This window comes from Sinohyriopsis cumingii, chromosome 11 (assembly GCF_028554795.1).
Source record: "Sinohyriopsis cumingii isolate HCF-2022 chromosome 11, ASM2855479v2, whole genome shotgun sequence".
Taxonomy (NCBI): Eukaryota; Metazoa; Mollusca; class Bivalvia; order Unionida; family Unionidae; genus Sinohyriopsis; species Sinohyriopsis cumingii.
The window spans coordinates 89,698,119-89,722,211 of NC_142971.1; the positions used below are offsets into that span (position 1 = coordinate 89,698,119).

At 35.0% G+C, this 24,093-nt stretch overlaps 1 protein-coding gene across 3 annotated transcripts; it reads right to left on the minus strand.

Moving 5' to 3' along the window:
- Positions 1-504: 504 nt before the first annotated feature.
- Positions 505-23,201, minus strand: LOC149788950 (inactive selenide, water dikinase-like protein). Of its 3 annotated transcripts, none has more exons than XM_089975094.1 (8): positions 23,067-23,201; positions 21,995-22,239; positions 13,009-13,112; positions 10,617-10,766; positions 9,151-9,263; positions 8,147-8,337; positions 6,084-6,296; positions 505-2,631 (listed from the first exon to the last, which is right to left on the minus strand). In XM_089975094.1, the coding sequence occupies exons 3-8, from the start codon at positions 13,102-13,104 to the stop codon at positions 2,447-2,449; spliced, it is 948 nt and encodes a 315-aa protein (XP_089831220.1). In that variant the 5' UTR covers positions 13,105-13,112; positions 21,995-22,239; positions 23,067-23,201; the 3' UTR covers positions 505-2,446. The 3 variants fall into 3 exon arrangements, with proteins under 3 accessions (XP_089831220.1, XP_089831223.1, XP_089831221.1); XM_089975097.1 differs by lacking the exon at positions 23,067-23,201 and adding an exon at positions 22,367-22,431; XM_089975095.1 differs by lacking the exon at positions 23,067-23,201 and adding an exon at positions 22,336-22,367.
- Positions 23,202-24,093: the final 892 nt, after the last annotated feature.

Here is a 24,093-nt window from a genome sequence, read left to right on the forward strand (position 1 = left end):
GCTCATGCACAAGCAAAATATCCAAAGCAAAACAATGTTTCTAATACAACAAGGCATTAGGCTAATGGAAAATCTGTTGGAAGTCGATGTATTAGGATGTATTAAAAAATAGCCCCCGAAATGTCATTCCTACTCGCATTTCAGGCAAAAACGATAAAAACCTCCAGGGCCAAATGAGTTAAGGGAAGTTCCTAAAATAATTTTTGAGACCTACCAAAAAACGGATGTTCAAGACAGATGACTAATTAATAAAGGTAACCTAAAATGCAAGTTTCACTGGATTTCAGTAAGAAGTTTCTTTTTATCTTTTACGGCAACACATCTGCTATGTTTTAGTGAAGGTACATGAAGCATTAACTCAAGCTGTAGCAAGGAAATCAAACTGTTTATGTATGGACACGGGCTTACACGTAATACCCTCTGCTTCATAGGAGGTATATATAAAAAGTAGGACAACAGACAACAAATAAAAAAAAAAAAAGGAAAAAAGAGAGCAAAACAATGTTAACTTCAATTTTTCTTTATTTTAAAAAATTAAGTATTCCCAGTAAACAGAATGATGGCAGAAGAGCTGTACTTTTAAACTCTCAATTCCATCGGACTCCCAAGAGGAACTGGCAAGTTCACTTTTTCCCAGGAGCCTTCATCACCTGAGATGTCAAAAAGTACATGACCTCTGACAGGACAACCCAAACTGTATGCAGAGTCTACGAACCTGCTCAACATCCGCAGCCACCTGCTTACAGAATGAGTGCCAAATGAGGATGAAATAAAGCACGAAATGAGGCGATTAAAATGAAGAACAATATCAAAGTTACGTACGTGAGAATGTTTCTGGGAACAGTACTGATAAAATGATTGCGTGTGAATCTGATTCATAATTCCAACACAAATTATCTGGGACATATAGAATATTAAATGTTTACAATACAGTGATGAAAAGATAAAAACACATGATTTTACAGATTATGGGACTGACCATTTAATTTGCCAATGTGTGTCTGTGTGTATCCTTAAATAAACAAAACCCAGGCCAACAAATAGCTTTAAAAAATAATTCTACTGATTTACAGAAAAGAAGCAACCTAATATAACCTAATTATATTTGTTGACATTCTTTTCATCTTCAGTAAATAACAAAACATCCCCTTTAAAGAAAATCAAAGCCACCCCCCATTCCCCAACAATTAGATGGTCAGCTCCAACTGTTTTAAGAAATTGACAGCTCTTTCAGGACAGGCAGTAAACAATATTATTTGAAGGTCAACATTTTATAATCCCCTTCATTTTGGCATGCTATGGACCACCTTTTTCAGGGAAGAAGTATCGTGTGATTCAACATCAATGAGCACAATGTTTCTCATTTGTATGGTTTTCTTCAGTTTATACTCTCATGTGCCCATAAAATCTTATATCAGTTTGTATGGTTTTTCTCCAGATATATTATCAGCCATTTTTCACACTGTTATAGTTTTCTTCTTCTCTATTATGTATCCTCGTCCACTTCTATAGCTTCATTTTCCTTCAGTAGTTGTTCATTATACCTGGGTCCCAATTATATTGCTAGATGTCCCTAATTAGCAATCAGAGACATTTTCATGTAACTCTTATTAGTATGGTTTGTCTCCAGTGTAAATTTTGGTGTACATTTGTAGTTCTGAACATTTCACTTCATTATATATTTGTAATACAATGTACATTTTTGACATTTAATACACCTGCCATTTGGACTGGTTGTTTTTTCCCTCCATTTTTAATGACACTTTAAAAAATATTGGCTATACCAAGATGATCAAATGGAGTAAAGTGCTTTTCCAAAAGACATGCTCAGGCAATTCAAAGCTGCCTAAAGAGTAAATATACGGTTACCATGCATCCTCTTTTTCCCTGACGTGCCCACCTTTTTGGGTCCTTAATCTCTCTACAGATGTCCTATTTTTTAAACTTTAAATATGGTAACTCTAGTACATTAGGCTAAAATGCCACATTTCATTTGTATAGTTTCTCTCCAGCTTGTGCTCACAGCACATAGTTGCCACCATTGGTGCTAAACTGTCTGAAGCTGACTTACACACTGCCTTAGTAATACACTGTCTTCAGTATTTAATTTTCATACACTTAAATGGAAATGTTACAGGCAGTACTTCAAATTATAAGTGTGCAGACCCTAATTCTTTCATTAAAAAGTCAATTAGTGATTACAACCAAAAAATTGCCAATTTGTACAGTCATTGTGGAAACCCAACTATTGACCCCTAGGTTTGGGATTATAAAATGTTGCCCATGGTTGAGAAAATATTCATCTTCCCACTTTGGTTGATAAACTTCCAAGCTTACAGCTGCACAAATGAATGCCCTTTCACTGCTGCACACTTCTTAGAATTCTTTTTGCATTCACCAAATTGAATGCTCTGAAAGTCTATAAAGTCTGCATATGGCTTAAGTTCTACCAAAGCTCCCCATCACGATCTTTAGCAGGGACCTCAATGACCCGAGGTTTGTCAATAATCCGGGCTGTTCTGTTGCCTTTTTCTACAATGCCAATGATCCATGCCTGGTAACCTTCCTGTTTCTCTATGTCCTTGCAAAATGCGGCTGCCTGCTCACGTGGAAGTGCTATCAGCAAACCACCTGAAAGTAAATAAAGACATATCAAAGCATGTATTTATTTACTCAGGGTTAGATATTTAAAATGCCTGTATTTGCCAGAATAACTGACAAATCAGCTCAAATGATCTGATTCATTTGCTAACTAGAAATATCAGACACTGGGCAAAATTTGTTTATAATTATCCCATGCAAATGTTTGGATCAACATGTTTTGCCTCACTTATAAAATGAAGTTTTACAAATTACCCAGAAGTCTTAATTAGGTTGACACAATTAAAGTTAAAGATCCAAAAACATTTTCATATGGACTCCATTTTGGTCGTCATGTTTATGACGAACAGTGTCAAAAGGCAGGGCAATTTACCCCCAATGAAGGGTGCAACTGAGTGAGAGTAACACATGCATCGATACTTGTTCTATACTGAACAAAATACTTTAATTTTCAGCAGTTGTGGATAATTATTAGTTGTTTGCCTTTTTATTCATCAACCTGAGAACTATCTCGGCTGTCACAGACATATACACTCATTTCTGTCAGATTTTTAAAAAATATTGACAAATTGTTATACTCAATTCTAATTGGTGGTTATTGCTGAAGTCCACATAAAACAATAACCATCAATCAAAAAGCTTGCTGGATCAGTGTGTGACACTGTACAAATTGCATCAAAACTTGTTCCAAAATAGATAGAGACAACAGATAAGCTTCTCACAAAAGTGGCTATTAAATGATCTGTAGAGGATTTAAATCATATATGGGAAACAATGTTGGAATGTCTACGTTTTCAGTGATACATGTAATCAGTGACTGACCATGCAGACAGGATTATTTATAAAAAAAAAGCACGGAAATGGCACTGCACGCATTACAGTCACCTTCTTAATTTCTATTAGGTGAGTTGTGTTGTCAATATTTACCTTTTTCAAACGAGTTCCTGCATTCGTGGCAGATGTTTTGCATATGCAGTAAGTACAAAGTGATGACTGATTTAAGTCATCTCAATTCCCACACTCGGAATTGTTCTAGACATGATTTTCCATCCAAATGGAAATTGCACTATTTCTTTTGTTTTGAAGAAAAGACTGTAATGACTTCCAAATGTAAATGACATCAAGCAAGATGTTTTTAAAGCATTCATGCAGTGCAAAACAATGGGCATGGTGACCAAGAGGAACCCAGCATGTGATCAAATGGAACAGCCTGGAATGGCACAATAGGCTGAATTATAACCACTGACAACAAACAGGTCTGTTTGGATTAATATTTTTTATCCTCACAAGGATGAGAAAGGCATGTGAACAGATGACAAAATCTACATATGTATGTGATCTGCATACTGGAATCGAGCAAAAGCACATAAAGCAGTACCACCATACCATGGTGGTACTGCTTTATATCAAAAGATGAAGAGACCATCAAGATGATATGTGTGTTGATAATGTATCATAATGTGCACTGTGTATTGTAAGTTGTATCAACACACAGCACAGGTGTATCATTTCCCCCCCCCCCCCCAGATTCTACCACTAGTTGTGGCCAAAACTTTTTCTTCATAGGCGAATGTATGTGTTCTGTGCTATGAACTCCCTTTGACAGTCTGCGGTCTGAAGGGGTATCTGCATAGCTAGCTAGCCAGCATCAAGAAGTTTTAAAACTGTTCTTTATTGTTGTAGAATTTTCTGCAGTTCAGGGTGCTGTCTCATGAATATCTCATCTCTAAAATGTATGTGATCTGGTGGCTGTCATGTCAGTTAACACATTAACCCCTAGCGACGACTTTACAAGGCAGGAGGTAGTAGCCTACTGCCGAGCTCTGTGGCATCATGGTCATGCAAGATACACTGAAGTGGGTGGTATTATAAAAAGGTAGACAGATGTAGCTCTACAATGATACCAAATAATCTGGAATATCTAGTTGCACTATAAAATAAAGATAGAAAAACCTCATATTTTGGACCTGACATTTTAAAACCCAAAATTCGCCCACGGTCGGAATCCGATTTTGTGTCTGGATTTTAGACTTTTTGGTCTCAGATCTAAGGCAGACAGACAGATGAGCTTTTGCAAAAAGTAGGATAAGATGGCATTTGGAATGAAGAGGGGTCTCCATACAAAAATAATGGCTCCGTTTATCAAAAAAAAAATAATAAAAAAGTCCAACTTTTACCCTTCTGTTCATGCGCGAGTCAAATATCCAACGAAAAACAATGTTTCTAACACAACTAGGCAGTATGTTGTTGAAAGATGACCGGGGATTTGGTGTTTTCGAGTCTATTCAGAAATAGCTTTCAAAATGTGTTTCCTACTCGATTTTCAGGCAAAAATGACAAAAAGCTCAAGGGATTAATGTGTTAAAAGTTGACATCCACTGAAATACTAATTTCCATATAAGACCGATTTTTCCACAATATTTGTAGAATATTACACATCTTGGTGTTGAGTTGTAGCCACATGTACTGTGACAAAAGTCAAGAGTTTTGAAATTTTGCATCAAAGTTTTTTTTCTTCCAAGCACCATTTTGTTTTAACCCACATCTGGACAGTGTATTTGAATCAAACAAGTATTGTTTTTAATTATTTTTAGATTCTGTTTTTAGTAATTTTATCTTGACAGTTAAATGCTAATTTTAAACAGAGCAGAATGCATTTTTTAATGCATGACTTGAAACTAATTTGCAGGAGCTCTCAAATATCATTGCTTTCCAAGTACACAAATATGTAAAGTTTTTTGAAAGAAAATCCCAGCTCCCCACCCCACCCCGCAACCAGGCGGAAAATTAAATTGTCAATTCCTAAATAGATTTCATTATAAAATATTTTGAACAGTGCATATACATTATTTACTCATTCAATAATTGATGTTAGGAGCATGGGGTCCACTAATGCAATCACTAAGTGACTAAGTTCTGTCAATTATGCAGCATTCATGTGCAACTCTCTCAAGACAAATCAATGTAAACCATCATTTTGTTCTAAAAAGATTGATGACCAAATCTGATCAATTTCCCTTTCCAAACTCTGACCCTACTGAGTCCTACTAAGATGACATGTCATCATGCAGGCAGATCATGTTTTAAATCTCTCAAAAAATGCATTTCTTCTCTTCAAAAGCCCAAAACATAAATATAAGAACCCACAATAAGTAATTTTAACCAAGCACAAAATTTGACACAGACAAATTTTAAATGCACAGTATTTATGTGAATCATAATACAAAACATAATAAACATTACTTAAACAAAAAGTTGATTAACTTTATTGTTTAAAAAATTCAGAGAAAAAAAATTCCATTTCTGATCTTTTACCCTAGCAAGTAATGTAAAGGATATGATCCTGAAATAAGATTTGTTTTAAAAATCTAAGTAAAAACGGAGATATCAGTATGAAATTTATCATTCTCCCACAATAAACTGGGCTAGATAATTACTGTCTCCTAACTTCTTGTAACAGGAAATCAATTTAATACACATACCTGATGTTTCTGCCGACTGTCCCTGCAGAAGGCCAAACATGTTCCCACATGCTTTACTGATGGCTGCCATCTTGGCAATAATGGGTAGATTGTGGATAACAAAACTGACTTCATTTTTCTGGATGGAGGCGAGATTTTTGGCATGCCCAAGTAGCCCAAACCCTGTAACATCTGTGGCTCCATGGGCATTAAATTTGTGCATCAGACGTGCAGCTGAAAAATGAAAATGAGTGCTGTATTCTAAACCTTATAAGTATATTCATCAACTGACAAATATGATGATGATGATGCTGTTGACAATACAGTTAACTGCAATGACATTGATTTTATAAGTACTCTGGGAAAAATGATTCCTTGACTTTTATCCAGTTTTCAAAATCTAAAATGTTTGACTTGCTATATTTTTTTATATAACTTTATATTAGTCTTGCAACAAGGCATAAAAATAAGACATCGGTAACTTAAAAAGATGTTCTTACAAGAAATGATATAGTGTAAAAGTAAACAGATATAATGCAACATCACTTCCACAGGCATCAATGGGTTTTTTTCTTTCTGACAAATCATGTATTATAAGTTTACCAAAACATTTATTGAAAAAAATAATAACAAGGAATCATAGAATTTGAACACACATTTAAAGCAATACAAGATTGAACTATTATTCTAATCAAAAGCAGCATGCCTGAGAACAAAGAAAAATAGCAAGACATAGTGATAACTGTAGTAAACTTAGTTTAGGTAGGATACAAATTCATGATTTCTGTATTAGAATAGAAATATCTATTATAAAATCTGTATTCATGGATGTTAAATTAGTAGGTATTAAGGGACTGATCAATAACATCTATAAATAATAAGCCACCATGAAAATCTGTGATTTCACAGTATCAGAGACATACTTGGCTGACAGACAAACAAACAAAAGATTGATTATAATGAATGAATACAAATATGCAATAGATTATATGATCTATAAGAATTCAGTAGATTACCTCCAGCCAGCTGTCATTTAAATTGCTTCTGTCCCCAACCCAATATTAAAATCGCTTCTACCGCCCACTAACCCATAGCCAGAAATTATGTTTAAAAAATATGCTGCTGTAGGGGGCAGTGTTTTTCGATTAAAACACATCTGACAGTGGATCATAATTTTTTTAATTGCTTCTGTTGTGGGTTGGTTGAATTTGAAAGTGCCTTCCCCCCAGGGGGTGGGGTGGGGTGTGTGTATATGTTTTACTGGAACAGCCCTTATGGTAACAAACACAATTAGAGGACACGATGACAGCATAAACAAACCAGCCTAGAATCTGTGAGAGGTTGGATTTTGAACCACACCAGTTGGCAACCTTGTCAAAATTGAGATACAAGGCGCAAGTGTTAACTGGAAGAAAAGAAGTTTGTGCTGTTAAAACTGTTGTTTTTCATTTGTGGCATAAATTTGTGCATGTGTCTCAGAATTAGAATGTCATAACTAGGCAACTTGTTTATGTCATATTGCCAAGATACCCACATCAGGTACATGTCCCCAGAACCATTCCAACAAAGTTTAATTACTTTTGGTTCAGCCATTTTGAAGATGCTGAAAATGGTTTATCTAAATGGATGCTATGGACATGGCTGCACACATGCAAGAGAAAAGTCAGAATAATTTTGTCAACATATCCTAGAAACATTCCATGTTTGACTAAAACTGACACGGACATTTTGGTGAAGTTGACAATTTGTCTTCCATGTGGCAACCATTGATGTCACTTATGAGCTGATGTTAGAGTATGTCCCAAGAACAATTCTACAAAGTTTGATTGAAATTTGACAAGCAGTGTTTGAGAAAACTTAAACCGAACATGCTGATTCATGAATAATGACACAAGCCTGATGTAGAGCCAAAAGCTTACTTGACCTTGCAGACAGAAAATCTAAAACCCTGATTGTACATTACTTCAGAAGGACTATAAATATCTGTAAACATTTAATCCAGTTTTCATCCACACAAGAGAGAGAGAGACTGAGAGAGAGAGAGAGAGAGAGAGAGATAGAGATAGTCTCCTGCTCTCCATTACCCGTTCTGTTTAGCCTGGCCATGCTGAACATTGCTCTTTGGTAAGCCTTCCGTACATCATCCTCCGTAACAACCAACTTGATTCTGTTCCATCGTTCAGGCTGGTCCAACCACTGGTAGGCATTGACTGCCACTTGAGTGCCTAAAGGTTTTGTCATAACCAATACATCACCAACAACTGCATTGTCTGGCCTAGAATACAAGATAATGGTATTAAATCTTTGAAGGTTGGCTGTATAAATGAATGATTCAAGATTTTGATATCTTTTTCTTATCTATTTGAGGATTGTGTTTTGAATTAACACTTGTCTTTCACTAGCACCTTATGATGTATATTTAATTTATATTGGCCATGATTCTAATCTGTAAACAGAATATTTACATAGCTAATTTTTGTCCATGATTGCAAGTTGTAAAATGAATATTTATGCAGCAAGGTTTTTATGTTGGAAATCATCACATTCTATCATGATGCAGATCAAGTAAAAATGTGTATAAATAGGGATTTAATAAACAAACAATTCATTCCGGTTTCAAATCAGTATATCCGACACTGAAAAGGAATTATTTATTTAAAACATTCACAGGAATCACTAAAGTGCTCGTTGATGTTTGGATTAATACATTACTGCATGAACTCACTCAAGGATATTCTGGATTGCATCATTGTGTTATGTCAGGACATTCATGTCTATTAGAATTAACTTTGAACATTCCATATTTTTGAGCTTGTGATAGGACATATTATTTGGGATTTAATTAACATTACTGCAAGCGTCTCTTGAATTTTCACTTTGAACTGGAGAGAAATCAAATGCATGTTGATTTTACTTTCTATCTGTTACACAGTTTAAGACCTAGAGTTGTAACAACCTTGACTCTTAGATGATCCTGAGATTGAAATGACAAAATAAAGCAATATTGCTAACCGGAGTGCTTTTCTTACTTACACAGAAGACAGGAGAAAGCTCAGTTTTAGATTTTGGCAAATTCAGTACAACTTACATGATGAACTCATTAGGCTGACAGACTGTGGTGGCAACACCTCCAATAGTCAGCCATGGATTAAGAACAGTCTGGCCACCAGTCACTAATGTTCCTGCTTCCTCAGCAAGATCCTGTGAATAGTGTACAGCTTTATGATCAAAATGAAAAACATAAATGTATGAAACCAACATGAAAGTAGACTTGTGTCTGGAAACCCATACTGAAGATGAGAAAGATAAAAAATAGTTCAACATTTTGAAACATCTTTATTCAAAATTGTTATGATGGAATGAAAATCTAAACTGAGCATATAAATATGCATACAAACATGAACAAATATAATATATCAACTTTACATGGATTTGCTGTCAAGAAAATCTGATTTCACATTGTTCAAACATGTAATAAGAATAGTGTCAAAGGTTCAAAATCTAAATCAAGCAAGACCTTCATCTGATATATGTCTCAGCAATCAAGGTTTCAGAAAATCGGGATCATTATGAGATGTGAAGGGTCAAGTCACAGTCTGAATTTGCAGATGCAGACAAGACATGATCTAGCGAACAAGATATATTTATCAATTTCCAGATGAAGTCACAAAATATAAATGAAAAATTAAAAGAAATCACTTAGCAGCTCAAACTTTCAGATTTCAACTTCACATAAAGTCATAAACTGAATTTCATATTCTTTTAACAATGGATATATGCAGGAAACCTCAAGCCTCATTTGAGATATAGGATCATTAAACAACAGTATTGTTTTCCTACCTTTGGGATTCTACAGTACAATTTTGGTTCATTCTTGCGTGGAATTTATAGATATATAACAAAAGCATATATTCCAAATTCAATCAAAATCTATCAGAAACATGGCCTCTAGGGTGTTTTTCAGTCCCAGACCGTGACGATATAATGACACATTTAAAATCAGACTAAAAACAGTCTCCAGAGCGGTAACAAGCAGATAGAGACTGACACCAGATACACCATACCACATCCTCACAAGGCAATAGAGCCTCTTTTTACCCCAAAGAACAAATTTAAGCACTTACAAAAACGTCTTTTTTTTTTGCAAAACTACAAAAATCAATGGACAAGAAAAAAAAAGAGAAATCCAGAGTATTACTCAGATCTTTACAAGGTTAGTATAAAGACAAGAAAGTTACCAGAAGATAATGATATAGAACATGCGTAAGCGTGACTATAATTATGACTTGAAGGGAAATAAGGAAAGACATAGGCCCCAACAAATTACAGGCATTTCTCCTATGAATACAAAAGAAAGGTATGAAGGGACCTACTTTTTAAAAATAATTTTGCATTAGCCTATGTCTGTTCATGTCATAGCTTCCAGTTTAAAATTACAAGTTCAAGTGAGAAACTGAAAACAGTACGAATTTCTTTAACTGTTTTTTTCCTGCTTATACTTGATACAAATTTATATGATGAGGGCCATTAAACTGGACAAAAGACCATGCTTACCTTGAATCCTCGCATCATCATCGGTATGACAACATCCCTTTCCTTTTCAGACATCTTATTACTGACAGCCAAGAGCATCAACATGTTGTCACAGTCAGTTACCCCCATAGCATACAGATCACTCAATGTGTTGGCACAAGCAATCTTGCCCTAAAATTAACTAAGAACTTTGCATATATGGTCAAGCAATGAATACAGTTGAATCTGAACCTAAGTAAAAGGAAATTCTCACCATGCCAGTTTGTACCATTTTATAACGTATACATCTGCCTGAAAGTCAGAGCCAACAAAAATAACATACATCATGATCTACCATCACATAATGCATTAGTATATCAGAGTCTACTTATTAACACTCTACAAAATGCATTGAACCAGGTCTGCCAGCCCATTATGCAATAGCAGATATGGGTCTACACATGTTGTGGTTGGATCTGACCTATAGTTAAGTATACAAGGTAACACATAAATATCAAAGTATGACCCTATGTATTCCAAGTTTCTCAGGAGCTGGAAGCAAGTGGTTAATGTGCTAGACTTGCAACCAGAATGGTGCAGGTTCAAATCTTGCCAAGACCAGGCTAGATTTGTTGCCACGGTGTGCTCTTAAAAGGCAAAAAGTTACTTCAACTGCTGCAGTTAAATATACCTTTTATGTGTGGACAAGCCATTAAAGAAGACACTATTTTACTTCAATAGCATTGGCAAATTAGCTTTTGCATAGTGACAAACCATTAAACAATTACTCATATAGCCTAAGGCCCCCCAAAATAATGTATGTTTCCAGTCAGCTGACCATCCTTGTTTTTCATTGCCAACCATAGCACTTTTTTTACCCAGGGTAAAAAAAAATCTTGAAATTGACTTGTGCAACTAATTCAGTAGGGTTTGCCTGCTACTTTAATTGCTTAGTACATTATATATACTAATCGTTACAATAATTATTTTCTATAAAAAAGAATACATACCTAACCAAATTTTAAAACCACTGCAACTGGAAACATACTTTTTTGTCCCAAAGCAAAATATAACCTTTCATGTCCTGATGTGCCTTTGAAAACCAATCACTAAATCAATCCTTCATTTCTTTTTTTTAGTTTCAGATTTTAATATGCATGGCTCTTGGCAAGCTGCAGTATGTTAAAGTCTACAAGATGTAAATAAGAAACTAGCATTTGCTTATTAAAATCTTTTGTTGAGGGTAAAAAACATGCCATGGCAAGTTAAGCTACCTAATTTTAATGAGAATAAAATTGGTGGTACTTCCTTAAATAGTTGTAAGATTCAATAATCTAACAGAACATTATCTTGAAAGTTTATCGCCATCTATGTTCATGTTACTTTGCTGCTATCTTGCATCAGCCCCTGTGTGGCAATACGCAGCGGATCGAAACAAAATGTAGTTTCATCTGAGAAAATATTTCAGACTTGCAGCACCTGGACAAAATTTGAGGGTGAAACAACTTCTCTTAATAGGGTTATTATTGTTTTTTACTTGTAGCTTAAACTAAATTCATGGCAAAAGATCTTCAAAGTGTTTTCACCGTCAGTCACCAAATTCACACCAAACTGACTGTAATCAAGCCATTAATTTGCAACTCTTAGTCATGTTACCTAAAATCCTCCCCTTATTAAATGCAGCAACCTAACTTTGGTTACAACAACTCTTTGAGATAGCTGCCTATTGTGTAGTGCACATTCAAAACTAATTTACTGTTTTAATGGTTTAATTAATTAACATTCATCATACAAATATCAGAATAAATGTAGTCATTTATATGATATTTCAATAAAGAGGTTGGGATCAGATACAAGTACTCTTTCCCATAACAAGGATAAGCTACTAAATTACAAGAAATTTCCATTAAAAAAACATGTCTAATCTTTTATGGAAATAAATTTTAGTCCCATAACTCACTTTTAGTTCGAAGATTCACTTTCTGGGTAGCATGCTTAGTAAGGACTAGGTAAAAATAAGTTACAAGTCAACTTCACTTCCCTGGCAATGTTTAGTGAAATTTCAAGGACTATTTTTACCCCCGTCTAGTACCACAAAAACTGAACTTTTAGCCATGAAAATGATAGCAAAATCGCAAACACATACTCTTTTTCAATTACAACCAAGCTGTCTAATGACCCTGACACCGTTGATGAAAATCTATCTCTGCATATTTTCATTATGATATTATATGCAGCCAGGCCAAGTAAATCTCATAAAATAATTAAGAATCCATAAAGCCTGTGTAGTCTTCTTCAAAATGGTACAGCAAAACTAATGGTTTAAGTTGGCGACTACATAACATTAAATGGCTGTAAAATATTTTATTTGAACGAATGCATAGCACCGCACAATGGCTGATTAATCTGCACACACACATGCACACAACTTTACCATCATGTAGGGGTCATCCACAAGGGGGTAAAAGAAGTCTGTGGTTTGTACAAGGGAAAGTCCACCATGACGCAGAGGAGTAACAGATGCATCCATGCCAATGCCTGAAATTAAACAATTCCAGATTTTAAAAACTGATGGCAACATGCTTAGAAGTGAACAGTACATTATATACCATTACAAACCGACACCCCTAATATAAAAAAATTAAATTTTTCACTGTATGTCTACTGGACAAGTAAATATAAATTCAGCTGTGTGTAGTTGTTACCTAGCATCTCCTGATCATAGCCATGTATAGCCATTTATAATATTTTCATTGTTCAGTTCAGAACACCAGCTGTTCTATGAGGCAGGTTTTACCTACATGAAGGATGTTACTTGTTCATGATTAATTATTTAACAACTTTTATTGAAAGGATTAAAATTATATTTATTTTATGTAAGATCATACTGATTAACAGATATGCTTCAATATATCAGGTCTATACATCAACACTTTAATCTGACCCACATCTTTAAACCTCAGTCTTTCTGGGATGAAATTACCAATTAATTTGTGACCATACAAAAGCTCAAGAAACCAATTCTTACATGTAAAAGGTATTAATTTTTAAAAGTTTTATTTTCTTCAAGGAAATACTAAATACATACTTCAAGAACTTTATTGCTTCCTAAACAAAAATAGATGTCTTTAATAAATGTATATATTGGGTTTAATGGCACATCAGCACAATACTGACCATAAATGCCAATTAAACAAGTTTTAAAAATGTTAAACCAAGGGAGACAAACCCTGTATTAAATACAAACAGTGTCCTATAAGATAAGACATAAAATAATGGTACATTTCTTTGAAAGGTATAGGAAATAAAACATCAAGCAACAAAAAAAAATCTTTAAAATACAGGGTCACATGGGATGGGAATACACAAATTACATTTGATTAAAAAGTAAAAGAAGTTCTCTGGAGATACATCCTCCAAAACTATCATAGCAGAGTAAACATCAAAATCATTTTACTGAACAGGGTAGACGCCGATACATTAAACCAAACAAAAGTACCACTGTCATGGACTTGTAAATCCCATTTCAAGATGTATATATACACCACTCCCTCGATAACTCGTGAACCAGCTTATAACATGGAGTCAGACATGGATCCCATTTTTTAAACCAGAAAATACCCCCCAAAATTGATCCCTATTTGTTGAAGAAAATCACAGTTAAAATTGGTAACGGAAACTTTGATGTATCGCTCATTTTATTGGCGAAAACAGTAGATAAGACCTGGAAATTTTAATCAACACTATGAAATATCAACTTTAAAAATACGTCATACAATTTTTTTTACATTTTCCTCCCAAAAGACATTCCTAGTAGACCGCAATTAACAATATGTAAAGAAATTTTGATCAATGAAAATGTCACTCATGCCGAGTGGAGGCAGTACTTTAATAAATAAATACAAATTAAATAAATTTCTCTATCAATTGAAATTTGTGTTCTAGTTCTATCTTTTAGTTCCTTTTAAGTGGAATCATCATAAATGCAATGTGTCCTTTGTAATTAAATGTAAAATGTGCCAATCTACTGTAATAGGTATGTCCGTGAGCATTTCTCTGAGAACCTAATTACGTTCCGACCATGTTTTGATCACTGACTTCCGGAAGTATTTGTTGCATTGTTGCACTGAATTAAAAAGCTGACCTCCTTTGTATTATCACGTTTATTTTGTCTTTTGAATCAAATAAAGGCACAAAAATCCTACAAACTTAAAATCTATCGGCCCCAGTTGTGTGTACTCACTTCATTTGATCAATCGAACACTTATAAATGTTACTGTGTATGTAACATAAACTACCTTAAACTAACCAACTCTTTTCATAACCATGGTCAAAGATAAGAAGGCAGGCAAGCAAAATGAATACTTCATAAAATAAAAGAGTTTGATTTCACATATACGGACCATTGTGGGCAAGCGAGTTTCAGAGAATTCTTGAACTGGCACTTAGAGATATCCTCAAGGATGATGAGAATTTTCATTATTCCAATTAATTAATCCACGACATCAACATTGTACTAATTGAGCAATATAAAAATTGAGTTTCAACACAGATGATTGTCTCACGAAATAAATGTCGCATGTTTTTGAGAAAAATAAATTCTTTATCAATTGAGAAGAAAAAAAAGGAATCTTGTTTGGTGGTGTATCAACAGTTAGTCTTGTTCCCTGTTCTATGGGCTCCTGATTTGGCAGGATAATATTAAACACCACTACAGGAACCAGACTCATCAAGAAAACAAAAAGCAGTGATGTAATGCACAGATTTTTTTTCCTACATGTGATGGTTGTTGAAACCAGTTGGAACGATCTTTCATATGTTGGACATTATGAAAATAAATGTTATTTAAACAGAATAACGAACACCTTTATTAGAAAAAGTTTGTTATTAAAAATTATTATCGACGTGATTGTAAAATGAGGATTCAGCCAATAAATAGCCCAGTTATCTAATGCTGCTCTGTCCCCCAATGGTTTTCTCAATGTCAAGGTGATTTTCTCTCTAAATTTTGGGACATTGCTTTACTTCCCTTGCTTCAAGATACTAAAATAAACCGAACCTAGCCAAATTTCATCAATGAAGGAGTAATATTTTTCCTGCTACTTCTAACTGTATAAACACAAGACCAAGCCCTTTCTGATACGAGTACAAATCTGTAGTTTCCAGACTCAAAAGAATATGTTGCTTGCAACTAGCAAATAGTACTGCTCTGACAACAAATAGTCAGCTATGTACCCATAAGTCTATAATCAGCAATAATGTATGGTTTTGACTACAGGATTAAAAACATCATATTTAAGAAATGAACACTGAACCATTACACAGTGTATCTTAGACTCCACATACCACGATCTGTCTGCCATGAGCACAAGAAAAAAGTTTTGCACAATTAAATATTTACAAAAATGCCCCCGATTTCTTGCGTTCTCAACACAAGTGACAAAACACATCATCATCTCTGAGACTTCTATATGAAGAATTCCACTCTCCACTTAGGGAAGTATATGAATGTGAAATATGCTTTTATGGTTCCTCCATAAAAAATCTCCATAAACAATAATTTATCACTATTTCTCAGGGATGGTCCTGGCTTTTAAAAAGCTGTCGCCAAAAAAATCGCCAACCTCAATATTTTGTCGCCAATTTTCAAAAAGTGTCGCCAGAACAAGCAGTGTACATGTTTTGAAGTGTTAGTTTAGTCTATTAATGTAACAGGCAATGAAAATTACAAAAGATGGGTTAGTTAATACTCTAATTACAATAAGCATTAACAAAATGTTAAAAAGTGTTATACGAAGATCCGTCGCGATTTTAGGGCTGCCAACTTGTTGAATGCAGTTTCAAAGTCTAATTTTTCACATCTGTACATGCTGATTCTCATTAAATTCTCAAGAGATGAGATGCAGAGTTTATTTCTGATGTCAGTTTTTATGAGGTTCATCTTACTGAATCCACGTTCACAGTCTACAGGCTGACAGGTGACACCAGTAGTCTCTCAGCAGCCCCCCCCCCCATGGCTAGCTTCACAAAGCTTGAAGTGAATTGCTTCCTAAATCCCAAGAATGATCACTGAATGCTGTATAAATTTTCTCGACAAGCAAACTAGGATCTCCATTCCCACGAATGAAACTTACATGAGTCAACACCTGGCAATATTGGACCGTATATATAAGCATAAATTCACACCCTATTTAGGGATTCTTTCACTCCTGTACTTTGAGAAATAAATAATTATTATTAATTATGCAAAACTGTTTTTTTTTTTTGCTATTTCTTGTTGCGGAGTTTAAGTCTCTGCAGCCATAACACGGATTGATGGCAAAAGGAAAACATCAATGAGTAAAATGCTGCACTGGCGACAGATATAATTGTGATTGAGATTTTTTCCATTTGCTTTGTATTTATACGCAATAGTCGGTACTTCAAAGGTTATCAGTTTTCTATGAAGGTTAAGCAAAATTATTGTATTGGTACATGTAAAAAAAAAAAAAAAAAAAGACGACAACAGAAGGATTAGCCATTCAATTAATTGTATCTGTTCTATTCGCGTCTTCAGAAGTCGGTCAGTTGTAGGTATAGTTCGGTAGCATGATTGACTGTATCACAGCATACAGTACACAGCCCAGATGTCAGCATAAGCAGATTATGATGTAACAATGCACTGTAAAGATGGGGTTGTCAATACGAACAAAGGATCGTTTGTGTAACAGATTGATTCCAATGCATTGCTTAGTCAAGTTTGTGGCTTCCTTTCATTCTCCCTTTTAATTTATCCAGTCCAAATCCATGATTTTATGTACAAATTAAATAACCAAAAAGTCTGTCGCCAAAAAAATCGCCAGATGGGATATTTTTGTCGCCAATAAGGGAAAAAAATCGCAATTTGCGACATTGGCGAAGCCCAGGACGATCCCTGATTTCTACACTGGAATGAACTGCTAACAATCTCGAGTAAATTACTGGTTTCTGGAGTTTAATTTTTCTCCTGAAAACTACTTAGAACCAAATTGTCAATATATGACCAAAGAAATGTTAATCATCTTGTTTTAATATTCATATGGATCTACAACCACTGTCCTCAGACAATAACTGCTATTTAGGTCTCCTGATCAAACACCCCTAATGAAGATACTAATAGAAGGAATAAACTAAGCAATACTATTCCACGTATCAAATAAAGACTGAGAACCAATGTAAAAATCAAAATGGGCTAAATTAAACATTAAAAAGTAATAAACCCAAACCATTATCAAAACATTTTAAAAAGATGCCAGAAAGGACCCCAAAACACCCCACAGTCCTGACATCTGTCTCATGACCAAAATACAAGAAGTTTAGGTCAGGAGGATGCCTTGTGTTGAGATTTCTTCCAATGCTATTGGTACATTAGCATCATTTGTCAAATATTGAAAAGTCTCCATTAAAGCTGTACTGATGTCACTTTTTTGTCGATTATGCCGATACAGAGCATAGCTAATTATTAAAATTGCTGATGCCAATTATTTCAATGTTTTATAACAATGACTGATTCAGAAACATAAACCTATTAGTGCAATGCATGCAGGTGTTTTGCCATGTGAATTATAACAAGGTTGTCTATGCGGCAAGTGAATTTGAACTTCTATACAAAAAGAAACAGAAACCGGATAAGAAGTACAGTGCTATTTATAGAAAACAACACTCACACAAACATAAAACTTTAAAACTAACACTGATGAAACTTATGGTTTGCCAAGATATAAATGAATGAAAATGTATTAAGCTAGTCTTTGAACTTACATTCAATGATGCAGGTCGCCATTACTAGATTTCAATAAATGACTAAAAAATATTAATAACGATAACCCAATAATAATTAAAATTAATAATATGCATGCTTTAAGATTAAAGCTAGACATCACTGTATGCTGGCTGCAGCTAATACTGAAAACCTAGTTGAGGTATGTTGTGTTTAAGCAACAGTAACATTTCTCCATTCTCACCAAGTAACAATCAAGGGCGATATGAAAAAATCTAGCCTGCGCCACTTAACAGCTGCTCGCTCGGAACGCTTGAAAATGATGCAGACAAATAGCATCTAGCTAATTTATACAAGTAGGGGAACTGCTGAAACCTGTGAGTGTTCCACCTGCCGTATATGTCTTCTTTTCATGGCAACAAAGGGATGGCCAGATACAATTCAAGCATCACGTAAACAGCGTCATCCATGTGGGTTGTTCGTTGATGGTACAGACAGGTTCATCACAGGCTACAGAAAACAAATTCGAGACATGTGACGTTGATGGTCCAGTGGCATTTGTTTCAGTTGCAATTTTTCTTATTTTTGGTCTGAGGTTCCTCCTGCTTGTCAGCATTCTGCTTCAAGCCATTCTTTCGATCTGGTCACAATTAATTCTTCACTGAAAAGGCAATGTTTGACTCATGGATCCAAGATGGTGGCCAAGACCAGCTTCTTGTTGCTGGCAATGTCAGCAAAGTGTGTTCAGTGACATCAACACATCACGGCACATTGTCTGAATACTGTGACTTGCTTCATGCTCTCGAGCCAGCAACATTCGGATCATTTTCAGCATAGGAAGAATGACGGATACGGATGTTTGGCTATCACTTACTTCCTTGGTAATGTTCGTGAATGTGTCCACAATATTGTTAATCAAGACCCACTGTTGGGCTGTTAGGCTAGGCAGGTCATAGAGAGTAGCGTAAGCTCCCAAGACTTGTTCATATGTAGACTTCCAGAGTGTCTGAACATCCTGGATGAGTTTCTTATGGGATTGCCAGATCCTGCTGACTATGGATTGTGAGATCGCCAAAACATCTTTGACAGTTTGTTGTGACAGAATGCCATCACTGACGAGCTGCGGTGTGTGTGCAACACAGCCAATGCTGTTGATTTCAGCCAGACGCATTACTTTAACCATGTTTGCATTTCTGTCACACAGAAGAACATGGATATGAGTTTTGAAAATGTTGTACTCCTCACATAATTTGTCCAGTTTCTCACCAAATATTTTGCTCTGTGTGATTCATCGAGAGGCAATGCAGCTAAAGTCACCTGTTTTCGCTGAAAGTCTTCCATAAGACTCAAGGCTACGCTGATGGATGGATCTGACCACGCATAAGAGGTCAAACTAAGGTCAGTTGGGCAGAAACTAAATCACATGCCTTGCTTTGTATTGCCTTATGCATGCTAGGTATCAAAGATGTGGAAAAGTACTTCCAACTTGGCATTTTATAGTGCGGTTCTGCCTTGGCTATCAGACATCGAAATCCAATGTCTTCAAAAAGGGAAAATGATTGCACATCTACTGCCATAAGCTCTGCAATAGCTTTGTGCCAACAAATACCTCTTGGGTCGTCAAATGCAAATGGCTAGTTAGATTATGAGGATTTGCTTCAGCTGCTTAGGTTAACTGTGCAGCATCCTTTTCTTTTTTATCTGCCAGAAACAGGTCATGTTTGACGATGTGCTTGCAGAGCAAGTGCTGGACAAGAATTGATGTCGTATAGATTTTAGAATCATTTCCACCTATGGAAATGCCTGCTTTGCTGAGTGTGCAAATTTGCTTTGGACTCGTCAACTGAATTTACTTTGAAGTAATTCCAGACTAAACTTAAGTGTTTCGAGTTCAACACAGTGCATAGGCTTGGTAGTATATTTAATAGTGTACAATTGCTAGTCAATATCAATAATGCAATCAATTCGCGCTCTTGAAACAATGTTTTAAATCAAGTTACTACTAAGTTGTCCATGTGGCTGGAGGGATGCACGCACCACGCTGTGAGTTGCATGCTGAAGCAGCTCAGCAGCTGGGGTATTTAGGGGTAACATTTTTGGTGCTGGCATACCAATATCAATGCTGCATAATATTTGTATGTCAGCATTCAGCTGCTTCAGTGTGCAACCGCTATTCTTTGATTAGCAGCACTGCAGGACAGGCTAAATAACAGATTAACAATAGTGAGTCATAGTTTCATAGAGCCACATGAGGCCTCATTTGCTGGTTGGCTGCTGTGATTGGAATGAGTGCATGAATGGTGTTGATAACTTGTGTGCAGACAAGCAGCGATAGCTTACAGTATGTGTGGTAAAAAGTCTTTACTTTTAAGAATATATTGTCTTTCAATTAACCCCCAAATCAAATGTCTATTTCCTAATTTCCACTATTTAATTCTGATTTAAAATTCAAGACATGTCAAGATGAATGTTATGGCTGAATTTATATTTTGGAAATTTGTTTACATAGGCACTGGTTATTTCTGCCGATACCGATTGTTCTCATAATCAGCCCGATTAATCGGTACAGCTTTAGTCTCTATGCCATCAAAATAAATAAAAATCTGTTCTGGGTTCTATTTTTTTTAAATCATGCTGTGTTTTTCTTTTTTTTAACAAATACTGTCAAATTTAATGGCATCATTGGTATAAATCTGAAGGGCCTTCAAGCTAGGTTGCTTTCAGGCTATTTGGGTCAAATCATGTGAAGTAGTTTCTTAGAAGAAGTTATTACAGCATTTCTATTTTTAGTAACAGCAGACATATTCGATGACAGACTGAAATCGTCTGTATAAACTCAAAAATATAACTATTATGTTAACAAACATTTCATATATGTATTGTAAACAAGTACAAAATTAATCAATCCATTTTAAATAAATAAATTGGGACCAACGGAATGCTGAAAATGAGCAAAATTTGTTTAATCTCAAAATGCATGTCTTTTATAAAAAATTTAAACATGATATTGTTTGTGATTAAATGGAAGATAAGTTATACGAAAATGTAATTGCATTATGGCAATAAAAGTCTAATGTTAATTTGAATTTTTCATGTAAAGGAATAAGGAAAAGATTACAGCAATGACCATACAAATTTTGCCAGCCCTTTAGGACTAGTTTAAAATTTGCTCAGTTAATTACAACTTAAACATTACAAAAAAACTTTCTTTCAGAAATTGCTGTAGTCATTGACCTCAAAAATAAAATTTGTACTTATAATTGAATTCACTAAATTCGAACATTAATTCTATTTTTATCTGCCCAATTTTAATTTCCTAAACAGTTTGAAAAACATGAAAACTGCTGATAACACTGCAAAGTTTCGTGATACACAAAGCTTTTTGGCAAGTGGTGTGCACCCCAAAATCACGTGACTTTACCGACGGTTCGCCATGTTGTACAATTGGGGATCGGGAGTTAATTTCATTTAAATCGTCCCCAATATTAATCATAACACGGTCACTTGTAAAATACATAAGGATTTACAAACAAAATATTATATTTAACTAATCTATGCATCACATACAACTAGCTTAACACTAATTTTGAAGCAAATTACAATTATTTTCTCGGAATCGAGACTTTCGTCTCAGTTCCGAGAGAAACATAGACACATCATTTCATACAATTTTCACACTTACCAATACGTGGAACTTGTGCAACATATTGGAAATGCGCCTGTTCTGCATCCTGGGTCTTGCTGTCCTGTTGAAGTCCCTCAAGAAGTTTGAGCAGTACTTCCTGAGGGACTTTACACCCTCATCCCTTTAGGTCAGCAAACTTGGTGAGTCGGAAATTGGGATCCAACTCATGTGCCGCAGGATCGAACGGACGGCGCATTGGAACAGCAGTTGCTCCCTCCATTGTCAGTTTCAAAAATTGATTTCTGAAAGAAAGAGCAGTTGTTACTTAATATTTTTGTCAATGTAAGATCCACTTATGATATCAAAAGCTAGGAAAATATACAATGTCGTCGCGCTACCCTTTCAAATTTAGCCTACAAATATGGCTACCTCCCCGACGAATCTTTCGCGCACTTATAAGTGCCCGGATATATCTTTTATCCTTGCAATGACTCGTTCCAATCTGGACCACGTGATGCACTAAAGGATCATTCATTAAACATAAATTGCAAACCTGTTCCACCGATATTTTCCGACAAAACTGGAGATTTAAGAAAATCATAATAATAGCGAAGATAATCCATTCGCCTATAATCTTTTGGGACACATCATCTTTTTTAATCAATAAATATCTGTCAATCTTAAATTCGTTAAGTAGCATGGCCTTATATTAATGCTGAGTGTACTGAAAATATTTTCTTGATTGAACCAAATCAAAGTATTTTGCTATGGAACAAGTGAATTGATTTGGAAAGTAGTTAGCATTCCGTAATTATAAACTTCTACAAATAGTGTATAGTCCACACGAATAACAACCTTTTTCATTTTGAACACAAAAAAAAACCCTGCTTCTTCGAGGACAAAGATTAACGTTTAATACCAATACCCTGCAATAATGGAAGATATTTAAAAACAATGTCTTAGCAAATTTTAATAGTGTGTTTAATATTATTCAGTTATTGGCTTTATTTAGAGGCTATATGACAAAGTCCACCTTGTGATAATTATGATACCCAAGAGTAAAATGACATGTGGTGGGAGAACGATTCGTCTATAACCTTGAAACCATTGCAATTTAAAGTGAAATTACCTTAGAGAACCATTTGCAGGCTCAGAGTCATCCATTCTTAGTACTGAAACACGTTTTGAATTACTATAGTAGTCCGACCATGATATGTTGATGGTAACGGGATAGTAATATAACCTAACCTCAAGGGCATATGAGAATAAGACAAGATAAGATAAGATAAGATTTATTTATAGTCATTTATTTATAGTCTGCATGAGTTAAAACAAACATTTCAACATAAGCTCCAATTAGCTTTTACGGACATAACATAAGTACAATAATAAAATTAAATCGGCATGCTTTGTAAGACATACAAACGCAGCATAGTACGTAAATACAACGGGACAAGCCTCATAGTACATGATCTGAAAATATTAACAAATAAATAATTTTAAAGAGGCAGTACGTAAAAGTAAAGTTGGTGTCTAAGAAATTAAAAAATAACAGGTTAGGACCTAACAGATGTAAACAATTTTTAAAGTGTAGGTGACATTTTAAATTAAACTAAAAGAGAAGCACCGGATTAGGACTTACGCACGCTAATATGCAGTAGGGTACATGATGATACATGAGACAAGGAGAGTAAAAGAAACCGTAACAGATATTAGTGGGCGTCATCATGGCAGGAGAGTTGGGGGCGGAGCGGTATTATTTGCAACTATTTCATTAACAGTCTTTACTACTCTAAGATAAAATGAATCATCTAAACGAATAAAGATTTCATTCATTTTTAAAGTGATTTGGTAACTAGTTCCCAAATAATAGCAGTTACTTATCTGAAAGACTGTACACATATCTGAAACACTGGTCTGAAAAAGGGATATTCTGTGCAAGCGGCTTTGTAAGTGGGACAGTTCATGGATCAATCTTGACAATTTGCGTTATAAAGTTGGATTCCATGTAAGTTTCATAGAATTTCAGAGGCTTCTAGGTGCCATAAAAAATAGAAAATTTGATGTATAAATTCTAATATACAGTACCTAGGCTATGTATGCATCCATATATTTTACTGATATAAATAATGGATTGAAAATTACGAACGAGAATT